At 32.3% G+C, this 20,023-nt stretch overlaps 2 protein-coding genes across 2 annotated transcripts; one reads left to right on the top strand and one right to left on the bottom strand.

Moving 5' to 3' along the window:
- The first annotated feature begins 165 nt into the window (after positions 1 to 165).
- On the top strand, positions 166 to 11,162 carry LOC116338021. Its single transcript, XM_031763047.1, has 13 exons — positions 166 to 406; positions 3,976 to 4,391; positions 4,468 to 4,682; positions 4,749 to 5,120; positions 5,207 to 5,688; positions 5,754 to 6,013; positions 6,077 to 6,314; positions 6,444 to 6,845; positions 6,918 to 7,858; positions 7,952 to 8,081; positions 8,153 to 8,346; positions 8,463 to 8,935; positions 9,046 to 11,162. Exons 2-13 carry the CDS (start codon positions 4,324 to 4,326, stop codon positions 9,273 to 9,275), a joined length of 4,005 nt encoding a protein of 1,334 aa, XP_031618907.1. The 5' UTR covers positions 166 to 406; positions 3,976 to 4,323; the 3' UTR covers positions 9,276 to 11,162.
- Positions 11,163 to 11,995: 833 nt separating this feature from the next.
- On the bottom strand, positions 11,996 to 14,010 carry LOC116338247 (senecionine N-oxygenase-like). Its single transcript, XM_031763377.1, has 7 exons — positions 13,925 to 14,010; positions 13,491 to 13,803; positions 13,068 to 13,429; positions 12,758 to 12,997; positions 12,541 to 12,695; positions 12,154 to 12,483; positions 11,996 to 12,043 (listed from the first exon to the last, which is right to left on the bottom strand). Exons 2-7 carry the CDS (start codon positions 13,790 to 13,792, stop codon positions 11,996 to 11,998), a joined length of 1,437 nt encoding a protein of 478 aa, XP_031619237.1. The 5' UTR covers positions 13,793 to 13,803; positions 13,925 to 14,010.
- Between the last annotated feature and the right edge of the window lie 6,013 nt (positions 14,011 to 20,023).

Raw genomic sequence — 20,023 nt, 5'->3', positions numbered from 1 at the left:
ATATTGTCATATACACAGTTGGCACATTAAATGCGGCCCTGCTCAAGGTAGCGCGGTGTGTGTGTATGTGTGAGTGTTTTTCAATGAACATGCGTAGAACGTATGATTTTCCTCCCTGGAAATGAAAATGTGTGTTCGCATCGATTATTCATTTCGATTGAAACTGAAAACAGACTATCACACTCTCTCAAACGGACATACACACATTGTGCTATCATTTTCTTGAAAAAAAAAATCATTCTCAACTCACAATAGAAATAATGATCAAAAAAAGTGTAAAACAAAGTGAATCCAACGAAATTTTCGAATGATTTCATGTGAAAAGCAACACTTCAAGTCGCTTTTGCATTGGATATAAAAAAAAATCTAGTCAGTGAAAAAACAGGACACTTGAAAGTTTTGAAAAGTAAGTTTTTTTTCTGTCTTCTTCAAAGTGAAAATCTTCTATAAAGAAATAAGTGCATACTTATATTTTTCGTGATTTTGATATTTTGAATTGAAAAAAAAAAACACGAGAAAAGTGAAGAATATCGTTTTTTGTCTGTGAAAAAAAAAGTTCGAACATTGGACAATGTGAAGGAGAAGAAGAATGACATGCTGACAAAATGGAACAATATTGTCGTCATCAGTGCACTCGTTATTTTATATCAAGGCGACTGGCTCTACGGAGCCTATTTGTATTTCTCCAATAATTTCTTTCGCTCTCATAACATAATCTTCAACACGCAATAAATACGGGTCACATTTTCAACAATGACACATTGTATCATGTGAACTCATACGTCATTGGCGCGTGAGAAAAATCATTAGATTTTTGCATTGCTTTTTTAAGCATAATAAATGCTAATTTCTTTTTTTCCAAAAAATAAAATCGTATTTTTATTGTTTACATTGTCATCGCAATTAGTGTGTGTGCGTTACGAGGTACATATGCAAGTAAATAAATGAGCATAGTCAGCATTTATTGTGAATTATAAGTGGCTCAACATGACATTATAACCTTTTATCAAACAGTTCACGCTGAGCACAGTTCATCAATGCAATCGCTTTCAATACACAAGTGTCCATATCAAACTGTTTTTTTTTTGTATCTGTAGTGCGATGTGTATATCGTAAATTTTAAAGCGTACAACAGTGACGACAATCAATTATAACTACCATCAAACTCACTACACTCGTTATTTGTATTAGAAAGACATCTTTGAAATCAAACACAACAACAACGATGACGACGACGACGGAAAGTACTTTTTTTGTTTTTATGCAGCAGCAGCAACGGTGTCGATAGCAATAGTGTTGTTGTTATTACATATATATCTATCGTTTTCACACCAATGCTCGCTTGCAAAGTGTTTGAATGCTATACACATGTGCACACCGAAAGTACATATTCATACAGAGCATCACCGTTCGTAAGGTAGTCGGAATGAATAAGAGCGATAAACTCAAGTAATGCCCCGTCTCGCTCTGTCTGATGTGCAGAAAGAGCCGAACAAAATTTCGATCTCAATATTTGTATTGTATTATATACACTATACGACACAGCGTGTTTTGCCGTGCCGTATTCTTCTTACGTTCAAATATAAAATAACTTTTAGTTCAATGATAAAACTCCAACGATACGGGGTCGACGGTGTGTGAATTTATATATCGTTTGCCTTTTTTTTATCGCTCACGTACTACGTTCGACTCTGATTTTGTCTCTCGTTACTTTTTTTTCATTAATAATTTCTACTCAACGCGTCGAATAATTAAATATTAGTTGCTGTTGAAATTTTGTTTGCTTTGTAAGTTGTGTTCTTTTTTTTTCGCGATCAATAACATAAAATATACATTATTTAAAAAAAGAGTGTATATTTTAAACGGTGTGTATTAGGGTGGATCTTTTTTTAAAGTTCAATTGAGTTTTGAAAACAAGTGCAAATTCAAATGAAATTCTCATTAAAAACGTGACACGTTATCTGGCTATTCAATTTTAATGAAAACAACTTGATCTTATATTTAAGAACCTTTTTCTTGAATTCTATTCTGTGGTCAAAACGATTATCAATTCCACTATCTCTGGTGACATAAAAGAAATCACATGCAAGAAGAATAACAACCCGAGCACTCTCAATTTCTGTAATCGGTTCATTTGAATATGGACAAATCGATTCACCCTATACTGTGTATACGTGAGCGCATATAAAATATGTGTAGATGAGAACGCGTGTATAGTAAATGTATGTATAATATACATAATACACAGAGAGAAAAAAAAGACTTCGGCTTCGAACGAATAAAAAAAATGAGCGAAAGAGAAAGACAAACAGAAAGACGAAGAAAAAAATGGATAAAATAATATGAGTGTTCTATATATTTACGATAGAATGGCGCTAAATTTAGAATAATGCACAGAGTGTGTATATTGTTGAGCGTTTGTAGCCCAAGAGAAAAAAGCGTGAGAATGAATATTTCTCTAAAAATACATCGGAAAATATTGGAGCAATAAAACAAAGCGGCGAAAAAAAAACCACTCAAACAGTCAAGTCCGTGGAAAAAAGAGTTTTTCTTTCACCTCGTGAATATATCAGGACAATTTTTCACATCTCAACCTATCGAGTGAGTGCGGTTAAAAAAAATCGGTTGTTGAAAATTCATTTGATGGATAAAAATACGAGATAGAGTGACAGTGCGCTGAAAAAAACAAACATACGAAAAGCCTGAATGTTTCTATCTCTCGTCATCGTCGTCGCCGCCAAAATGTACATAAATTACGTGAAATGTCATGTATGCAATGAAATTACTTAAATTTCAAATAAAAACGTATTGTTGTTACGTGGTTGAGAACAAAAATTATTCAAAATTCCCAAAAGAGAGATTGAACGAACGAACGAACACGAAAACAAAGTAAAAGGAATGTGACTGACGAGTAAAACAACAACCAGCGCGAAAGAGCGAAAAAAAATCGAAATGAAAATTATGTACACAAAGCATAGAAGAATGCCAAAAGGAATGTTCAAATAAAAGCCAACCATACAAAAGCCATTAATATGCTAAATATCATGTGCGTTAAATGTGGCACTTTGTGTATTTTTTTGCGATATCTTCAAATGCGTATTTGTTTAAATTTGAACAGGAGAACAGAATTGAACCAAAAAAAACACACACACACACACACCGTTGACGATGGTAACATATTTGTTGCAAGTACGTATGAGAAGAAGAAAAAAACACTTTGCATTACGTACATGCGAAGAAATTTGTTCGCGTCAATTGTGTTTGCGCTCCATTTTTGGTTTTCGATCAGATCGTTTAAAAAAAATGAATAACACCGTTAAAACAAGACGCACATTCAATTGTATTAAAATTCATAATTGCAATCAGTCAACAGCATTCGAACTTTTTCTTTTTCAGTATGTAATTAGATCGACGTCACAGCATATAAGCGCGCGCAAATTGTTTAACGTGATATCTAATGTCATATGTAATTTACACGGTCATTTAAGCACCTTTTAATGCCATTAATTTAGTATGTCTATCTCATTGAATCGACGCATTTAACACATTCACCAGACTGTATACTTTGGCTTGAGTTGAACAAAAACAGCAGAATCAGGCACATTCCCAGCAAACGCTAATCGTGTGTGGTTTGAGTGTTTGTCGAAGACAACAAAAGAAAAATTCAAAACATATGCATAATTTCATATCATAGATAGCGATCGTATGTGAAATGTTGTTCGCTGTTATTTACCACTCAGCTTGATTGACGGCTTAAAAACAAATGTTGTTGTTTTTTGTTTCGGTTACATGCCAAGAAATTCTACACAGCCGTGTGCCACTCATGAAATGGAATGTATTCTGTGTCATCGTTTGACCTTTAATATACGGCCAATTCCGTTTCGTTTTTTTTTTTTTTGCTATATTATCGATCGCATTACATTGAATGCAATATTAGTGCACTAATTTAAACGTTTGAATTATTTATTTTTGCAGGAAAAGACTTTTGCATAAGAAAATTGTGTTGAATGAGCCAATTCTAGTTGAAAAATTGACAAAGTGACACACAAATACACCAGAGCTATTCAGTACAAACAGAAAAACCTTATTTCAAAGAACATATGCCGCTGGGCACACTAATCGTTGACAAATGTACGAGCGGAACAAAATTCGATCGACAGTCGGTCGGTGAAATTCTTGGAAGTGTATCATTGTTGGGGAAAATTAAATTCACGCAGAGTAAAATTTGCTTAACGAAATAAATTTGAAACGCTTTGAAGAGTTGAACGAAAGACAGGGTCTTCGTACAGTAATTGCACACCGAGTAATTGAAATCATATTAAAATGGGAAATTATTGTAGTTCTGGACAAAATAAAAAGGATAAAGATAATCTTTCTCAAAAATCCGAAGAGTAAGTGCATGAAACACTTCAATGAAATCTCACTTGTATTACAATATTAATTTTTTTCCTCAATTTCAAACTGTAGTTCACCAACTTATCAAAAACAAGGGAGTAAAAATAAGAAAAATAAGGAAAAAACTTATTTAAAAGAAGCGCCGTTAGTCGATCCAGAGCCGACATCGGATATATCAAACTTCAATGCACCACCAAACGCACAAAATACAAACAATGGAATTAATATCACCAGTGACGTAACAAAACCAACAGCGAAAGCATTTCAAAACACACTGTCAACATATGGTAATTGAATTGATTTTGCAATTTCTCATGCATTCGTCGTTCATGTAGACACATATTTCGTTTTAGATTCAACATCAGGCAGCCCATTGACAACCGATGCACCATGTGAGCTGCCCGCTGAGTCGAAAACTCAAAATTTACCAAGCAATTTGATATCAATTTATGGTAAAACGTCGTTAAGTAGCCGTCGAACGGAAAATGATTGCAAAATTGTTTTGTACGCGTTGGCAGCAACTGAGCATAAAGGCGAGAAAAACGTATTGAAAAGTCTGTATGCTGAACTTCAACGATATTGTGCATCGCGTGGCTTTGAATTGCAATTATGTGATTTGCACGAAGAGTCAGAGAACTTTTTGGATCCAACATGTTGGGTGAATGAACCACTTGAAGCCAGAGGTGGCCATCATTTGGCTGCCGAATGTCTGTCAGAAATAACAAGTAAGTTTGATCTATTATTCATGGAGCTATTAGGTAGGCACCGATTATTCGATTATAATGGAATTATGTTTTTTTTTTTTTCAAAGGATACTCAAACACAGCGTATATTATTCCCGTTCTATTTTTGGGCACATCATTGGGCAGCCCGCTATTGCCATTGACAATTGAAAGTCAAGATTTTGCCGGTGCAATCAGCACAACAGCTGAAGGATCGGATGAACGGAAATTGCTCGAAACATGGTACATACTGGATGATAAAGCCGAACCAATGTGTTATCGATTAAAAACTCAAAATGTCACTGCCAACAATGATACAACCACTGAATTACAAAATCTCTATAAAATAATCACGGACATTTTCTCCAAAGAGCTACGAGACTCATATTTGACGACAGTTATTGAACAAGAAATCAATAATATGGTGTTCATCAATCAAGAGCTATCGAAACGATGCATTTGGATTCATACAGGAGCATTGCCAAATAAAAATCTTGACGAAACATCCAGCGAATCATCGATTGCCGTTGAAATGAATCGTCGACTTAATAATATTCAATTAGAATTAAAGGTGCATTTCAATAGCCGCATTCAATCGTTTGTGTGACAAATGTTTTAACATTTTTTCTTTTTCAGAATCAATTAAATGATAAGAATTTAATTCGAATACCGCCAACTGTACAAATATCCAATGACCAATTGGCCACTTCATTGAAATCATTAATCGTTGCCAATATTGATAATATAATCAGCGATCATTATGCCAAATTTCAAATTCCATATTGTACATATGGCGTCGATCGAAATCTTTTGGCCGAAATCGAAGCAGTTAAACAGCATTCACAATATCTCAGCCGAAATTGCGCCAATTTTGAAATTATGGATAAAATAAAGCAGTAAGTATATACCTAGTGTCATATTCAATTCAACGGATTTATAATGATTTTGTTTGAATGCAGATACATCACAACATCATCATCATCCGAACCACTTATCATATACGGGCCAGTTGGTTGTGGCAAAAGTGTGCTATCAGCAAAAGTCGAGCATTATATTCACACTTGGTCACCGGAATGCTGTTTCATTCTACGTTATGCCGGCTTGACAGCAATATCTTCAAGCGTTAAATCACTTGTTGGCTCAGTCACCGAACAGATTTACTACTACACAAACGTTCAACCATACAATGGACCACATGTAAGACATATTTTATATTCGAATTTTTGCACAATAAATTGCAATTTTCGTCTTTATCACATATTTTGTGCGCAAGGTGGATGAGTTTCTAAAAAAAATGTTTTTGTTTTATTAATTCCATTTAAATAGACATTGGAAGCTTATGCAACAACATTGATAGAGTGCATCGATGCAAGTAAATATCAAGTTGTTATTTTGATTGATTCACTGGATGAAGCATTAGAATTGGACGATTTGAACTGGTTGCCAACCAAATTGAATGACAAAGTGAAAGTGATAATAACGACGGCGACGAGCAGTAAAAAAGTTGATAGCGTTGACAAATGTGAAAGCAGCGATGCGATTTTATGGCATCTTAAGGATCGCATTTCGAAATTGAACTTCGTCCATTTGAACCAATTCTCAGACCAAAAATGGAACGAAGTGTTAAGTACGAGCTATGGTGGGGGCGATTTCTTCTCCGTCAATCCACAACTACAGTTGCCAGACGCGTGGAAGCAATGCATGGAGAAAATACCATTACAAGCCAAAGTAAGTGCCAATTTTGAAATGTTTATGCAATTTTGTATCAATAATTTTCATATTTTCTCTCCTCTCCGTTAGTTATTTTGGTGGTTCGCTTGGTTGGGTGAATTTAATTTGAACGACACATCGTTGACAGCCACATCAAATAAAATGTTCCAAATGTTGGAATGTAAATTTGGTGAAGCAATAATCAAATATGTGGTGTCATTGTTGATTGCATCGCGTGACGGTTTACACGAAACGGAAATCATTGAATTGTTAAAACAATCAAAACTTGTTGATGATCCAAATGTGGAAAGATTGTGGACAAATATAAGTTGGATAATGAGCCGTGGGCCAATTTTACTTCAAATCAATCGTGTTCGATTCATGGATAACAAATTAAAAAAAGTTGCATGCACACGGTATGCCAATGATATTCAAAGCGCCCACACCATTTTGTATCAATTTTATAAATCACAACCCAATGAATATATCGATACAAAAGGAAAATATCAATGGTTTAATCAGCAGAAATTCAATGAATTGCCTTATCATGCATTTATTGTTGATGCATCATCCTATCCACAATCGCTCTATCTCACCGATTTGAATTGGATTCAAACGAAATTAAAAGCCACCAAATGTGTTCAATGCATTCTAAATGACATTTATTTGATCGAACCTTCCTCACGTACAAAACTCAAGCATTTAGATATTATGCAACATTTTCTAGAAACATACATTCAACCGATTAACTATGACGCTGACCAATTTTATCCATTATTCAAACATTATCTTACGACTTGTGCAATAAGTGACAACACCATCGAGGCGGATGCCATTTGCAAGAAATGGATTCAAGATTTTGACGCGATATCCATTTCATTTTTGGACATTCTAAATAATCCGATCGATGGAACTGGCGATGAGGACACCAACGTTGGATACGATTTGATCTGCAATTTAGGTGGAAATGGCTACTTTGTGGCATCATTGAATACGCAAAGCGAAGAGATTCGCGTGTGGGATGTGCCAAGGTATAGAAAAAATGGAAATTTAATGGAGGAGAATACGCCACATTGATTTTTTTTATATTTGTCTTAACATTTGAATTTATTTTCTTTAATTAGATCGAAACAAGTGCGAATTTTGAAAGGAATTCCTCAACCCACTGCATTGTGTCCGGTTGCTAATCATGGCGCGGCTGTTTTGTGTCGTCGCGAAATCAAAGTTATTGACTTGAACAAAGGCGAACTTCGGGTAATTAACAGATTATACATACCATTTATGATCCAAACAAAGGTACTAATTATTCGATTGGTATATTTCAGGTCACACTTAAAGGCGTCATGAATCAAAAAATGCCGTACTTTGCGTACTGCAACGATGCTCAACACCTGGTTTGTTTATCGCGCAATCGGATGTACGTGAATTTGATGAATTTAGAATCGGGCGATTGTATCACAACATTCAAAGCAGGAGAAGATCGATTCTTGAACTCTTTACTTGTTTCGGGCGATGGAAGGTTTGTATTTAATTATTTTGAAATAATCTTTCTTCGCATTACTGCAGTACTCTTTGGTATATTGTCCCCTTGACCTATTTTTATTAATGTAAATAACTTGTATTACCTCTTTGCAGAATTCTCGTTTGTGGCGATGAAACCCAAAAACCGTTCCCATTATTGGTGTGGCATTTATCTCAGCGTAAATTATTGTATGATTTACGTATACCTCATCACGATTTTATAACATCGCTTAGTGCAATAACACATGAGGGAGCGTATGTGTCCGTTGTTACAAAGGAATTAAATGAAGCGGCACCGAATTTTATTGTTGTTTATGATTTACAAAGTGGAACTTTGTTTAAAAAATGGAAACCGTCATGCAATACCGTCTCATTATCAATTTCTCAAACGAATGCGTGTGTCATTGCCGGTTTAGAAGATGCGCGCATATTAATTTGGGATTTAGTCACTGGTAACTGTAAATATGTTCTTGTTGGTCATACAGCACCAGTGACGCTCTTAAAATTGGATCCAACTGGATCCATCTTATTATCAGCGGATAAAAGTGGCCGTGATCGATCCGTTCGGTTGTGGGAATTAAGTACAGGTAAGAGATTCCCCAGTCTCCACTCATCAATCATCATAATATTTCAATAGAGTTTTTTTTATTCTGAACCAATGGATAAATTAATACAAAATTTAAAATTTTTCATACAGGTAAATCAATCGCCGTTCATACGCCGCCGAAGAAAATAACCACATGTGAAATCTTGCCATTGGGCAAGTATATCGTATTAGCATTAGAAAATGAACCAAATCTAGTCACATTGGAACTTAAGAATTGCAAAATTAATCAAATTTCAAATAATATCGGTGCTGACGACAACAATGATGGAGATGAAATATATGGAGATGCTGAATTTAATGGCAAAACATTTCAACTGTGAAAAACTCATGTAAATTAATTGAAAAATCGTTTAAAAAAATATTGCACCAAAATTGAATGAGACTACCAATTTACCATCTACTGATTATAAGGAAAAAGAGATAGACATGGATAGACAAGTCCATTTGGACGATGATAATTTTAGAATGAGAATTTCAAAATCGATGATTTTAACATTATATTACATTTCGTAACGTTATTATTGGAACGATTTAGGTGTAGTTCGCATCCGTTTGAATTTAATGAAAGAATTATGTGATTACGTAGTCAATGTTAAAAACAAATCTAGAAAACACTTCAGGTTGAACGTTGCATTGATTTTCGTTAAATATCTCTTGAGAAACATTCAAGTGAATCACAAAAAGTTAGTTCCAGAAACTAAAAAGAAACAAAAACAAAGTCGCGATTGACATCAGAGGACGCTCCAAAATCATATTCAAAACTTAAATACAGAAAGCATCAGATAAAGAAGTACACATGCCAATGCTCGGATTAAATTTGTATAGTCCTCAGAGAAAAAAGAAAACAGGACATTAGATAATTATTATGAAAAATAAAAAAACTATTGCCCGACACAATAATGATATATGAAATCGCAAATCTAAATATATAAAAAAAATACATATTAGTCAACAATTCGTTAGACGATATTATTTATGTTGTTATGTTGATAAATACCAAAAACAATTGTCGATTGATTGAAATCGAATTATGAAATGATCACAAAAAAATACTTTAAACAACTCTAATCTTCGATATTATATAAATTTGATTTATTTATTTTTTTCATCATTTTCTCTATAATTCTTTGATGCACAGACACACTGATGAGCATGAGACAGTTATAGATATGAAAACCGTTTCAAGAAGAAACATTGGCAATGTGTGCTCACCATTGTTGCATTCTTTCATTATTATTGTATTGAAAAGCAATATTGGTAAATTAGAGTGTGAGATCAATATATGTTCAGCAAAAATGTAGCAGGTAATGTGTGTGTGAGAGAGAAAAATACAAAAAATCACAGTTACTGATGAAAAAAGACCATAACAATGCCATAAATTACAAAAAAGTGTATTTTAAATATTATTTTTTTAAATCTTAAATTTGTTGCCGCTTTACTTTTCTGGCGCAATCCTGCATAAATTTAAAGATGGCTCTTGCAAAAATTGGCAGCCACTCATATATATATACAAAGAGCTCAAAGTGCCTTTGGGCACGCATACACATACACACAAAACTATAGCGTATTTGCGTATTACATAAAGTATTTGTTAATATTGTTCAGTTAAGTTGATTTTTCATTCAGAGAAAAAAAAATGAAAGTTTCATGTTAAAAAGAAATCTTCTTAAATTGAGTCTTGGGCTGGCCTCCAAGAATACAGGACATGCCATCATTAAAAATGGCAAACAAACTAAAGGCATCGTATATGATATAAACAAAAACCAATCAAAGTCATGAACATACGAGATCAAAACAGACGAATTTCATTCACAACAAATATGTTTTATTGCAACTTCAATATTCAAATAATGTATGTTTTAGCCGATTTTTTCGTGACAAAATATTCTGCGCTTTTATCCCCAGTCAATTCAATCGAAGCGACTAATTGCCGTAATATGATACATCAACAAAACAAAATCTCTATTTAAGAAAATTAAATAAATTACGAAAAAAAATATATAATAAAACGGAACACAGTTACAATAATGAAATCTATTTGCACAATTTTTCGATTCATATACATAAATTTAAACAAACCATGAAAAAAAATAAAGATTTATTGTACAAAATGAAACATCTATTTACAATTGAATTTGGAATATGTCAGGCCAATTCTTTGGAAATTCAAAAAGTCACCATTTTGTGTAATCTCAAAAAAAAAAAAACTATTCAAATGAACAGCTCCATGGTAAAAGTGCAAATATGAACAAACAATGACATAAGAAAAAGAGAGAAAGAGGAAAATCTATTTATTTATTTATTACATGTAAAAAAAATGAAGAAAACTAATCATATTTAATCAACTCATCTGGTTATGAGGATGAAAGGCTGGTCCTTTTCATTTTGTTCGATATAATTTAGTTTAAAACAAGAAAAATACAAAAAAATACGCAAATCTCAAGAAATCTAAATCCATGAATTGTCTACTCCTTCTTTATTCACATTGAAAACGCCCTTTTTAACATTTAACGAATATTTACAAAACGCATACAGTGACACACACACACATGGATTTTAATACAAATCAATTGATTTAAATTAAAACATGAAAATGGCACAAATAAATCATACAATTTCAAAATTGAAAATACATTAACTTAAGAGGCATTTGAAAAATGACGCAAAAGCAAAAAAAGAAGATTTTTTGTTGGTTTTCAAAACGATGAAAAGACAGTTTTTTCTAAAATTCTTATGTGTTCAAGTATTTTGGTTTTCAAAATGCTAAACACAAGCAATTCGTACACATTAGATCCGAAAAAAATCATTAGGTTTGGTATAATTTGTGATACAAATTGAACGAAAACATTTGGTGTACAAACATGGATTTGAGATGTAATTTGACTGCATTTTGTTCAATTTTTTTCAACATATAAGTGTCGCGTCATTCATGAAATATAATGCGCTCAATCTATTCTAATTTGTTATTATGATATAAGCTGTGTTACGAATTGGTTTTTTTTTTTTGATAATTTCGAATTTCTTTTTTGTTCCATTTAAATCAAAGAATGAATGTAAATTTGTGACTCTTAACTGTGTGTAATTGAATCTAATAAAATACAAAAAAGCAAAAATAATACAGTTTCTTTGCATTCTTTCTTTTCGCATGCATTCAACGTTATTTAATGATTGTAACATGGATTTGATTTTATCTTTTACAAATGACATTAGACTTCCATTTGCTCCTCTTTCTTTTATAAATGTTTCATCATCAATTATAGTGTATTTATCGTTCCGATAGCCAAATGGATCTTTTTGCCAACTTTCCTGTGAATCGATGAAAATTTCTGTGTAAACATCCGAAATTTTTGCAATATCTGCAATTCGAGCCAAATTCCCATAGTACTCCTTGCGATCGCCTGCGGACACTAGATAGACTTTAAGACCCTTTTTTAGTTGAGATTCGGCATAATCTTGCATATCTTTCAACATTTCTGATTTTGATGGAAGTTTCTTGGCCCCCAAAATAAATTTCAGCGCAAAACGTGCCTATAGATACAGATTTTTTCAGTAGCAGTCACTAAACTTATTTGCTATGTCATGCACCTGTAAATCCATCAGGTTAAATGTCACAAATAGACCGATGAAAGCCATTGTTGGATGTTCTATGTTCAGAATTTGCTTATAAAGTGGTTGGACATAATTGTTATGAACGTGAATACCAGTGTCGGCATCCAAAATTGAGAACGAAGCGTTATAACCTGTAAATTAAAAAGAAAATCATGAAAAAAACTGCGCAGTGTGTTTAAGTACCATCATTGACCTGTAGCATATATAATAACTGTAAAATTTTGCTGCATGCCATCCAAAAACTCAGCTCCATTTGTTGTTAAGAATTTAACATTATTTTGAAATGTGACATTTTTCCCATATTCTTTTCGTTCATCTTCTGTTGGTTTGTTGAGCTTATGTCTGCTCCACGTTACTCGATTGGCAGTCTTTGATAGTTGAAGTACAATATCGTTTCCACTGGCTCCATTTCCAATGACTAGAACATCTGCACCTTTTCGATCGATAGTAAAAAACCAAGTATATTCAAACTGTTTGTACGATAAAAATGCATTTATATCAACCTCTAAAGACTTCAGCTCTGCGATAATCATGGCTGTGCAAAAAATTTCCTTTGAATTCGTGGGCTCTCTCAATTTGTGGATAATTTGGCGAAGAATAAATATTAATGCAAACAAAAACCGCATCATAAATCACAGACTCAGTATCATTATTAGGCAAAACTTTAACAGTTATGTTCCATTTATTGTTTTCAATCGAATGCACTTTCTCCACCAAATGATGAAGTTTTATATGTTTTCTCAAACTGAATCGGTCAGCATAAGAGTTCAAGTACTTCCAAACATCTTCATGTGATGGATACGAGGGGGTACTATTTGGAAATGTGTGTCCAGGAAATTCCATTAATTGATAAGGCACGATTGTTCTATTCGATGACGACAAATAATCAATATGTTCTGCAAGAAATTTTGTACAGGCGTACATACCTGACTCCTTGGTACATTGCAGTGTGAATATCAACACCGTACTCATCTTTTCCAGTTTTATCTGTGTAAAACCATATTCCACCAATGGCCTCTCCTTTTTCATAGATCACTACATTATGGCCTTGTTCGAGAGCGTTTTTTGCACTAGTTAGACCTGCTGGTCCAGCTCCAATGACGGCTATTTTCAATGATTTGGACGATGAAGGTGATTCATGTGAGCTCACGATAAGTATTTCAAATATCAATGTCAACACAATGATACATTTTGTTCTGAAGATCACATCCTTTTTAATTACAGTCATACTACTTGTACCTTTAATAAATAAATTTTTTTTACTGTTTTCTGACACAAAGCGATAGTTAAATATCTCGAATCGAATTCCTAGTAAAAGGTAATTTAAGAAAAATGTATTACAAAAGATGCGATCGTTTACCAAACAAAAAATATATTTAATTTTCCAATTCAATAGTTACAAATAGTGAGTTATACTTTGAATCTGTTCGAATTACAACTTAAAATGTTAGTCATTTGATAACAAATGAAGTAAATACGAATAAACAAAATCCCATGTGCTAAGAATGACGGGTCTTAATGTAAATCAGACTAAATGGCCACGCAAGCTAAACAGTTATAATAAAATAATTCATTATCTGCGACGTGAACATCGATTTAGATTCAACATTTTACTTCTAACCTTTACCCTCTTCCATTGATAGAGAGATTTATTTGCGTGTAAAAATTAAATTGGCAGTAGCTGATAATGAAAGAATTTGAAAATCTTCCAAAAACTCAATAAAAAACATATTTTTCAAGTGTTGACAAAGCATTCTTTTGAAGAAGAATGATTTAAAAATAACATGGCAACTACTCTCACTAGTATATTCAACTCAATAATTATAATTATGATGCCAAATTAATCAACTTAACGTCACCAATCCAATTGATTATTTCGCAGGTAATTTGAACATGAAATATTATTCTCATTTAAAAATATTTTTTAAATGTTTGAATCATACTTATTGTCAAAGTAGGAGCTACTGCATAGGACAACTAATATCTTAGCACAATGTATTCACTGGATTTTTTCCATGGCGGCGATATACTTTAATGAAATTTCCAAAGATGTCTCACATTTATTTTTGATCAGTCAATTAAATCGAATAAACACAAAAAAATAAAAAAATACTTTCCAGTTTCTTTTCATTTTTTTCTTTCTTGCATGTATTTCTTTCTCGACGTTTCTGTTTATTCAAAAAAATATTTATTTATAGTATTATATTCTTACTTTATCAATTAATCCCTCAATTATGCCAATATATTCCGCACATTTTTTCATTGTTTACTTTGACATTTTACATGGAGCTACTTTTGCAAGTAGGATAAAATGTTCAGTGTTTATTAAACACTTACAATGTTGGGAATAAATAAAAGAAAGACACCGTATCTTATATACAATCACAATTTCTCTTGTATACAATATTTTCTAGAGTCTTCCCAGTAATCTATGTTTTTGACACTGGATTCGTTGGTGTCTGTGTCATTTACTGAATTGACAAAATCAAGCCTGGATTGAGTTTATTTCTAGATTGCTTGTCAGCGAATAAGTATCAGTTTTAGTTAGTTTAAACGCTACGCCAGAAATAATTAAAATATTTCCTAAAAATCACCAGTATTTGTCTGTCTTCTTTACTGTCATGGGAAACTCTTCATCTATGCCAAATGATGCCCGTTGGCATATGTATCAGTGCCCGAATTGCAGTAGAAACAAGTTTGCGCAACATCCATCTGAATTGTATACATGTGATAGTTGTGGCTTGACATTACGACACACAAATATCACGGTAAGTAATTCAACCATTTTTTTTTAACTAGAATTTCCATTAATTTTTTATCTAATAATTTTGAATTGAAATTTGAAGGGCAATAATAACTCATCTTCATGGCCAATGGTTGTCATTCCGATAACTCGAAATGGAGACCGTATAACATCGAACATTATGGAGAAAAAGAATTGAATCAAATTGAAATGTATCTCAAAAATTCAATAAACAAAAATCGGCATGCACCTACATATACATTGGCGTTATCGTTTTTTTTTGCTATTTATTTAGTGGAATTGCTTGTGGTTACAACTTTTCAGAATGAGTCATGTCAAAACAGAAAAGTATTTTTGCTTATTACACATTTCACATCAATAACTATCTGTTTAAGAAGATAATTAGCTGTTAATTGATAAATTAATAGTTGATGACTAAGGTTATTGAATTCAATAATTGGCACAAATTTTGTCAAAAGAATTTTATTTTAAAAATTGCATGTGTAAGATCTTTACGGAAATGTATATGAGGCATGAAATTTAAAAATTGAAATTCATCAGAATTTATTTACTATTCAAATTTCATATTGAGCAAAATGTTTGAAAAGATTTCGTATGCTTTCATTTCAATACGAACAACACGTCCATCAACATTGGTATAAAAATTAAAAATTTGATTCACATCATGTCAACAATGTTTCGAGGTAGCCAACGTTATGTATACAGGTGCGAAAGATGCCAAGTACAAGTCATTTTGTCATTGCTAGATGTGTACTTCTGCAGAATGTGTTACCAGAAACTCGAACTTCAAAATATTACGGTAAGAAATTGAAATTTAATTAATTTTGATTTTTTTGTGATGTTCTATGTCCCCATTTTTAGTATATTGTGGCCTAGTTCCAAAGACGATGACGAACCAAAATGAAAGCTGAAAATAACATACAATTTGATTTCAATGTTAAGATCTTGTATTTGAAACGGTCTGGAATTGAATAAAAATAGAAAATTTTCTACCAACATTTCTCCATTTGTTTTACTTGCATGGAAAAAAAACTATCGAAAAGTATCCAATGTTTATTTTGGTATTATAGGTAATATTTTCAATACTTTTAGTTGCAGTTAAATTTATCAAGATCATTTGCTATCAAGAAATCGATTGATTTCGACGCATAAATTCTCATGTCTTGGTAATCGATAACACAATGAACAATTAATCAACTCAACAGTTGCTGACCTAGATATTGTTCCTGAAATAATCGAGATAAGCCGTGTACTTTGCATAATTTATGTCATATCAATATTTTCAAAAATATCAAACATTAATGTTGTTTTTCCTTTAGATTTTCTCATTTCTTCTTGAATAAAATCTTTTAGATTCATAATATATTGATATCTTGAATCTTATTTCAATTTAATAATCAGCACATATTTTATCAATAGGATAAACAAGTTGATAATTCAATATCAATTGAAAGCAATTGCACCACAATGACATTCAATGGTTGCATTTTAGGTTTTCATTTGAGTTCGAATAACTGCTATGAAAACACTTCTTGATTCAATTAAGTTAACAATTTGAAATTAAAAGTCATTTTTTGGACCACAGCATGGAATCTCAGGAGCCAAATATATTTTACTTGTACCGATGCAAACGCTGCTCCATCGACCAGATTAAGCTGTTTTTATACAGTTACTATCCTTGTCCTACGTGTGCCCGCATAATGGAATACACTTCTGTCAATGTATTACTTTTTAATTCAAATTACTTTTAGAAATTCTTTATTTATTTTACTTTTTTTTTATTTTTCTAGGGAATATAATTGAAAGATTGAGCTATGGCCGTGAATCATCGAAATCGGACTTAACCACAACATCCAAAACATTCAAAAGAAGCAAAAAATCATTAACAATGCCAACAGTGAATAAAGTCTCGATTTGAAATTCAATAAAAATGTTTTGTACATTTGTCAAATGGCAATAAACTACTCTTGTCAATGCATGTTAATTCTTCAAAACTTATTTCATTAAGAAGAAATTTAAATGAGGACATCCGAAAGCATCCAATGGTTATTTGTCAATGTTTATAAAACTCTTGAGCTGCTTATAGGTTCGGATAAACAAATTGATAATATCAACTGTTCTGCGAGTTGCACATTTAAATATAGCACTTTCATTTGAGTTTGGACACTGCATCAAACGCCAGTAAAATATTAATTTGAAATCAAAAGTGAATGAAACATGGGTCAAACTTATGGGCTCAATCAACCGATACCCGATGGAACCGCATTATATTTGTACATGTGTCCACAATGCGTGAAAAGTGAGATTAAAGTGAATCTATCCATCACGCATTTTTGCGATTGTGGAAGTCGCATGCGATTTACAAATATTAAGGTAAATCAAAGATTATTTAAGTTTATTTTCGTCTCAATATACTTTACAATTTCTAACATTTGGTAGGCAATTCAACGGGATAATCCAAGAAACAACGGGCGTTCAATTTCTTTCATCCTACCTTTTAATTGAACATATCGTTTGAAGCAGCAATGATCATCAAGGATGTTTAAATAAGTTTCCAAAATACATTAACAATATTATAACAATATATGTCTTTGTTCAAATTACAATAAAAAGTACAGAGTATCCCGTGAATTTTGGGTATTTTTTCAACTCCGAATTTTCTGGGTTTTTCTTGGATAAGATCTTTCGGATATTTGCTATGCTACGCTCAATGTATATTAATCTCTTCTCGCATCATATTAATGTTGGTGACTATGTTTCTAACAAACCCTCCAATCCAAAAGTAACCGAAAATTTAAAAAAAATAATAGATACCAGTGGCGCCACCTACTGATTATTATATGCGTTAGAAAGGTACTTGCCCCACTGACATTATGTCCAAGTTTCAGCCCCAAAATTTTCTCTAAAATCATTCACAACATGGGCCAAACTCATGGCATTTATCGAATCATACTTGAAGATACTGAATTCAATATTTACAAGAGTAATATAAGCATAGCGATTGGAAGACAACAATAATAGCAGTGTAAACTGTATTTTTAAGCTGTGTTTGTATTAAATAAATTCATACCTGGTTCCAATGCGTTGGTGCATCGACTTTTGATTGGAAAGTTTTGATCAATCGTTCAGGTGATTTTTGAAGATCAGCGATATATATCAAACAGTTTGAATGTGATTAATTCATTCGTGAATCATACATTCTGTATTTGTTTTCTTTCAACCGATATTTCAGTTTTAATTCTTGCAAATGTATACAAACACTTTTTTTTTTCATTTAAACATAATTGGCAGTTGCAATCAAAAATGCAATGAAAATGAAAACAAAAAAGATTGATATATAATCAATATTTGAATCCAATAAATCTTTATTTCCGGCTGATTTGTTTTGAATATTGACTTTCTTCGATCGTTCCACACTTTTTTGTACACTTGATATTGCAGTTTAATTCATGCGTGCCTTAAATTTGATAAACAAATTAATGACTTATATTTATGATATGAATTTTATATTAGCACTCTCAATTGAGCACTAGTACTGTATTATTCAACATAAAATTGGTAATACTTTTTTGGATCTTATTTTTGACTAAATTTCCTTGATTTTAAATTTTTTCTCACCGAAAAAACATGATGGAAAATCTATCAAAACATCAATGTATTCAATTATACGTATACATTTGTCCAAGCTGTCACACTACGATCACAAATCGATCGTTGGGAATGTGTTTCTGCAAGGGTTGTTCGAGACGCCTCGCATTTTTGAATGTAACGGTAAGAAAATGTCCATCAGTTTAATTTCAATTTGTAATCACACTTTCATTTTCAGTACATCAAGCCCTAGTTTTGCAAATGGAAAGCGCATCAAAATAAGAAAAATTATCTTTAAAAGTGCTTGGTCGATTTAATTTAATTTTTTTAATTTGCAAACAATGTACTTTGTGCAACATACTATAATTGTTTAATTATTGAGCACTTTGTTTGTATGAAAATATAAAGTAAAGATAAGTAGATTGATTTCAATTGTTGATTCAGTATGAGCTGAAGTAATAACTTTTCTAAAGATCATCAAAATACAGAATAATCGTTCTTAAATATATGTTAATATCCTCACATTCATTTGCGATCGCTAAAACGACACAGCATCAATTAAAATAAATATATCAGTATAAATCACATATTGATTTCAGTGAAAACACAATGCAAAACTTTAGCGGACAATTAGGTAGTGAATTGTACATATACAGATGTACAAACTGTTCCATTTCATTCGTGGTGCGATCGCTAGATCTGCATTACTGCAACATTTGTTCAAGACGTCTTATATTCTTCCATATTATGGTAAGAAAATGTCATAGTGTATGAAAACATGATCGGAAATTTTCTATTTTAATCATACTATGTTTCCATTTCCAGCATATAAATGGATAGCATCAACCATGGACAAATATTTGACGATCCAAAAAATGGCTTGCCCCAATTTTATATTTGATCACTTCGGGAATTGAACGAAAGAATAAAATTCATTTCTACTTGATATGAATATCTAACCTATCACCCAATCAATTTAGGTTATGATTTATTCAAACGCCCTTGCAATCAGTTTTCCATTATTAGTTTTGTTTGTGACCATATTATTCAATATTTTATTTTGTATTACATATGCTAAAAGATCCCCTATATGATAGCGCAAATAAA

Source organism: Contarinia nasturtii, unplaced genomic scaffold (genome assembly GCF_009176525.2).
Source record: "Contarinia nasturtii isolate CC-2019 unplaced genomic scaffold, AAFC_CNas_1.1 Cnas_scaffold_350, whole genome shotgun sequence".
In the NCBI taxonomy this organism is placed as follows: domain Eukaryota; kingdom Metazoa; phylum Arthropoda; class Insecta; order Diptera; family Cecidomyiidae; genus Contarinia; species Contarinia nasturtii.
This window is presented reverse-complemented; position numbering and strand designations above follow the sequence as displayed.